This window comes from Sapajus apella, unplaced genomic scaffold (assembly GCF_009761245.1).
Source record: "Sapajus apella isolate SASKATOON/1434 unplaced genomic scaffold, GSC_monkey_1.0 scaffold59, whole genome shotgun sequence".
Classification (NCBI taxonomy): Eukaryota; Metazoa; Chordata; class Mammalia; order Primates; family Cebidae; genus Sapajus; species Sapajus apella.
In genome coordinates this window covers 161,122-166,599 of record NW_022436999.1, presented here as the reverse complement: position 1 = coordinate 166,599, position 5,478 = coordinate 161,122, and the positions used below count along the sequence as shown (strand labels likewise).

The 5,478-nt window shown below is 46.0% G+C and overlaps 1 protein-coding gene across 2 annotated transcripts in view; it reads right to left on the bottom strand.

Moving 5' to 3' along the window:
- The window catches only part of ZFYVE1 (zinc finger FYVE-type containing 1), a 70,008-nt gene extending 65,480 nt beyond the window's left edge, over nt 1–4,528 (bottom strand). For both annotated transcript variants that reach the window (XM_032245690.1, XM_032245689.1), the window contains exons 1-2: nt 4,241–4,528; nt 1,236–2,152 (exon numbers count right to left, since the gene is read on the bottom strand). In XM_032245690.1, the coding sequence (XP_032101581.1) occupies nt 1,236–1,718 (483 nt within the window). In that variant the 5' untranslated portion in view covers nt 1,719–2,152; nt 4,241–4,528. The remainder of the gene's footprint in view (nt 1–1,235; nt 2,153–4,240) is intronic.
- Between the last annotated feature and the right edge of the window lie 950 nt (nt 4,529–5,478).

Here is a 5,478-nt window from a genome sequence, read left to right as displayed (position 1 = left end):
AAAAAAAAAAAAAAAAAAAAAAAAAAAAAAAAAAAAAAATTAATTAATTAATTAACTAAATTTTTAAAAGCCACTTTTTGCTGTTGTTGGAAGGCAAAAACAGCAACAGCAAAATTACAGTGGTTCACACCTGTAATCCCAGCACTTTGGGATGTTGAGGTGTGCAGATCACCTAAGGTCAGGAGTTCAAGATCAGCCTGGCCAACATGGTGAAACCCCAGTTCTACAAAAATACAAAAATTAGCCAGCCATGATGGCAGGTGCCTGCAATTCCAGCTACTTGGGAGGCTGAGGAGGGAGAATCACTTGAACCCAGGAGACAGAGGTTGTAGTAAGCCAAGATCACGCCATTGCACTCCAGCCTGGGCAAGAGAGTGGGACTCTGTCTCAGTAAATAAATAAATAAAGGCCACTTTTTAAATACCTGCCTCTCTAAATCGAAATCCCAGGTTTATGCCTTATTACCTAGCACTCCGATGGGACCCACTGTTAGCGTGTGTTTCCCTGGATAGGTGTAGTTCTGCATCACGAACATTTACTCACAACTTGCCAGGATGCTCTCATTCTGAAATGTTTTCAATCAGTTTGTTCTAATAATAATGCTACACTTAGTACTAACAACAGCTACCATACACTGACCATTTATTCTTCAACAGGCTTAACAAACACTGTCTCATTTCATCCTCACAACTCGATGAAATAGGCACTGTCCCCATTTTATTTTATTTTATTTTGTTTTGTTTTGTTTTAGTTTTTTGTCCCCCATTTTATAGATGAAAAAACTAAGGCTCAGAGAGGTAAAGTAATTTGGCCAGAGGTCATGCAGCTGAAGCCCCCAGAGGTCTTGCCTTTTAATGATTAAAATGTGATCTCCTCTTGGACATTTTTTTTTTTTTTTTTTTTGGAGACAGTCTCAAAAAAGATCTCAGCTCATTGTAACCTCTGCCCCCCAGATTCAAGCATTTCTTATGCCTCGGCCTCCCCAGTAGCTGGAACTACAGGCAAGCCCCACCACACCCGGCTAATTTTTGTATTTTTAGTAGAGATGGTGTTTCACCACATTAGCCAGGCTGGTCTCAAACTCCTGATCTCGTGATCTACCCGCCTTGGCCTCCCAAAGTGCTGGGATTACAGGCATGAGCCACCCTGCCCCACCAGACATTGTTTTTGAGCACTGCCTTCCAACAACAGATCTGCTCCACTACACACGAGTCCCAGTATACCCATGTGCTTACCTGAATTTCTTCATTTTCATCTACTAGGAGGAAACTCACAACCTTCTCAGTCATCTTCTGCCTCTTGGACTCCTCATCCATCGCTTCTGCCTCCAGCGACTCCTGGAGATTACTGACATTGTACACAGTAACAGGGTGTCTCCTTTTGTTACCCCCAGAATGAGTCCTCTTCTGGCACTCCAGGCACAAGTTGATTTTGCAGGTCTGGCACCTCACTATTGCCCTCTGCCGTACACCTGGTGAATGCCCATTTAGACCCTTGCAGAGGTCACAGTAAGGGACATGGCCAGGTTTGAGTCTTATCCGCTCATGGTTTCTCAGGCGCTCCTGCCGATGGAGCTCCTCCTCACAGCGCAGACACTGCAGACTGCAGCACTCATCACACTCAAAGATAGCTTCGTCAGTCCCGCTGCAAGCGTAACTTTCCTGGCACGTCAGCCCTGGATTCAGGCCCTTCTCTGCTGGGGAAGTCTGGGCACTCATACTTACACTGGTACAGAAACACGCCCACCATATAACAGTCACTGAACTTGCCCCAGGAGTGAAGACGAAGATTTGAGTCTGAAGACTGTAGGAAACTTCCACAGGATTCTGAACACTTTAAAAAAGAATACCTTTAATGTCCTGTTATAGTTCTTCACAAACAGATGTTCAAATTTTTAATTTGCTGCCTCCAAGACTCTTGTATTAGCAGCAATGTTGATTTGGCTTGATGATTGCATCCTCCATAAAGTGCAAGCAATGATGTGGTCAAAATTAACTTGGAAGGGTCTTTTATGGCTATCTGAGAGAGGTCTGATGGGTTCACGGTGGTGGGTTCATCAGTTGGACATCAGCTACAAAGTTTTGGTAATGAAAGAAAGTGGTAAGGAGCTTTTTGATATAATTCAGCTTGAAGTCGGTATTTCAGGAGATACCTAGAATAGAGGAAGGAAAAGGATTTCACTTATCTAAAAAACAGAAGTACACCTTAAAAAATAAAAAAAGATTGTGATTAAATATTAGCCCAAAACTGTCCAGAGAAATCTCTTTTTTTTTTTTTTTTTTTGAGACAGAGTTTTGCACTTGTTGCCAAGGCTGAAGTGCAATGACACAGTCTCGGCTCACTGCAACCTCCACCTCCTGGATGCAATCAATTCTCCTGCCTCAGCCTCCCAAGTAGTTGGGCATGCACCACACCACGCCCAACTAATTTTTGTATTTTTAATAGAGGCGGGGTTTCACCATGTTGGCCAGGATGGTCTCAACATGATCTGCTCTCCTCGGCCTGGCAAAGTGCAGGGATTACAGGTGTGAGCCACCGTGTCTGGCCAGAAATCTCTTTCTTGATCTTAAAACTTACACTGGCCTGGCCGCCTGTAATCCCAGCACTTTGGGAGGTCGAAGCGGGCGGATCATGAGGTCAGGAGATCAAGACCATCCTGGCTAACACTGTGAAACCCCGCCTCTGTCAAAAAATACAAAAAATTCGCCAGGTGTGGTGACACACGCCTGTGGTTCCTGCTACTCGGGAGGCTGAGGTAGAAGAATCGCTGGGACCTGGGAGGCAGAGGTCGTGGTGAGTGAAGACTGCGCCACTGTACTCCAGAGCCTGGGTGACAGAGTGAGACTTCATCTCAAAAAACAAAAAAAACGTACACTGGCTTGTTGCGATAGAAATTTATTCTCAATGGCCAGGCGCAGTGACTCATGCGCTTGAACCCAGGAGGTACAAGTTGCAGTGATCCAAGATCTCACCACTGCACTCGAGCCTGGGTGAGAGAGGGAGACTCCCTCAAAAAAAAAAAACAAAAATTTATTCACAAAATTATGGCTAAAGCTCTTGACAACAAACACCACATCTAGGCCCAAGAGACTCTGCTGCTCTGTTTCCCAGACTGGAACTTTCTGTTCATTCAGTTATTAAATTCAGAATGGAAATCACTAAGTAATGAGTCCTTGGAAGGACAGCTGTCTAGACCACCACATGCATCCCACAATTGGAAGGAGTGATGAGGCGTGTACAAAGCTCATGAAAATATGTTAATAAACTGTAGATCCATCAACTACCTGGGCAGACCCTGTTAGCCTTGTAACTGGATTGATTGTTTTGACTCTAGATAGAGACATATTGAGGACTCTAAACACAGAAACAATAGTAACAATTTCACGTTTAAAAACAATTTTTTTACATTGTAATTCTCTTGTCCCTTCTTCCACTAACTGCAAAAAAAAAAAAAAAAAAGTGGGGAGCAACAGGAGACAATTCCTCTACTATGACCCATGGCAAAGCCAGGTCTGCAGTGAGTCAAAACAAATAATTTTTCTCTTTGTCACTTAAAAACTAACTTAAAAATAACTTCAAAATAGGGAAAAAGATAACTAGGGCAAGGGGCAAGAAAGGGGCTTTTGTCACTTTGACAATTATATTCCTAATTCTCCCTAGCCTTGACCCCCATTCCAAGGCCCCAACAAGGTGTAAATCCCTGCCCTTCTGATAGTCACTCCTCCCCTAATCAATCTATCAATCTTATTTTCAGATAAACAAGGAAGGCGAAGGGAGTGACTAGGGGATCTTATTTACACTCTAACCTCAGACGTGCCCAGCCAGCTCCCAAAACAGAAACAAAAATCAAACTTGTCACAATTGAGAAAAATATAAAATCAGCCTTCAAAAAGTACACCTTACCCCAGGCCATGCCAAGCAAACATTTTGCCCACTCGGGCCCCCACCTCGACGCCTCTCCCCAGCCGGGGGTTCCTCACCCTTCCTTCCACCCGGACACCACCGCCACAACCCAAGGGGCAGGAGCGGAGGCTAAGAACAAAGAAAGTCCCCCAAATTCCCCCTCTCGGCGGCAAAGCCCGGAGCCGAATCCATTGTTTATACCACCCCACCCCCACCCCCGCCGCACTCGCCCCCCCTTCCTCCCTAGGGCAGCCAGAGCCCCAGGACGATCACTCGCCCCGCGCTGGGCCGTGCCCTCCCCGCCCTGCCCTGGCCCGCGGCGGCCCGGGGATCCCACCACGGAGCAGCTCGGCCGCAGCGAGGCGGTGTCTAGGGGCCGCAGGGCGCCGGTGGGGGCAGGGGCTGTTCCTCAGGACACCGGCAGATCCATCCACATCTCCATCTCCGCCACCCTCCTCCTTCGTTGCCTCCCGGGCTTCCTCCTCTCCTGTTGTCAGTTGGGATCAGCTGATCGGAGTGAACTTCTCCCAGCTCGGACTAACAGGAAGGCGTGAGCAGTGCAGCCCAGAAAGGGAGGAGCGGGAGAAGGTGGAGCCCGGCGCCAGCGAGGGCGGGGGTGCGCACTGCTTCCTGGGGGTTGTAGTTCCTCGAGGCACGTTCTCGCCCCGCATCCCGGAAGGAAAGACTCTGAATAACTACAACTCCCAGTACAGAAGAGGCTGCTCTTGGGAGGAGGCGGCGGGGACAGGCCACGGAGGATTTCGGGACTTGGAGTTTTTGCATGGAGTGTGGTGTTCCCCAGGTTTCTGCACGTTCTTTTGGGTTGTGACTAGGAAGGCATGGCGCTACATCAGAGAGCTGATGTAATAATGTCTAGTATAAGTAGGAAATGGCGAGTCAATTAATTTAGATTCAAGTAACCCTATTGCACACCGTTTCCTCAGAAATGTATGAGCACGGGTAGTCTCCACTTACCCAATTTCACTAGGAAAACTAGGAAAAGACCAGAAAGAAGTGATAAGAGGATATAGGTACTCTTGAGAAGTTTTTGTTGTTTTTCCCCCTTGGCAAAGGACAAAATTACAACGAATTTAGTTTTAAGATCTCGATTGGTTTTATTGTGACTCTAGTATCAGGCAACACTTCATTCCAGAAATGGAGTGAATGTTCTGATGAGCTGAGCAGGAGAAGTTGGCTTTGTAGACAGAGAAAAGTTGAAAGAAGCAAAAGCAAAGAACAAAAAGAATTTCTTTCTTTCTTTCCATTTTTTTCTTTCCTCTTTCTTCTCTTTCTTTTCTCAGTCTTATAGGACCTTGACACACTGATCATTTCTAAACTACTTCCCTTGGAAGGTGGGGACGAGAGACAGAACAGTAGAATAATAACTGATTAGTTGACATCAGTTTACTTCAGGCCACTTCTTTTGTGTAAGGATTACCATCGAGGGAGCTTCATTATTATGCAACATTAAAACTAGCCTGTTTGAGAAATTGCCCATCCTTATCCCTCTTTCCTGATTTTTCCAAAGATCAGTTAAGAACTTTAGTTTAAGGCCGGGCGCGGTGGCTCAAGCCT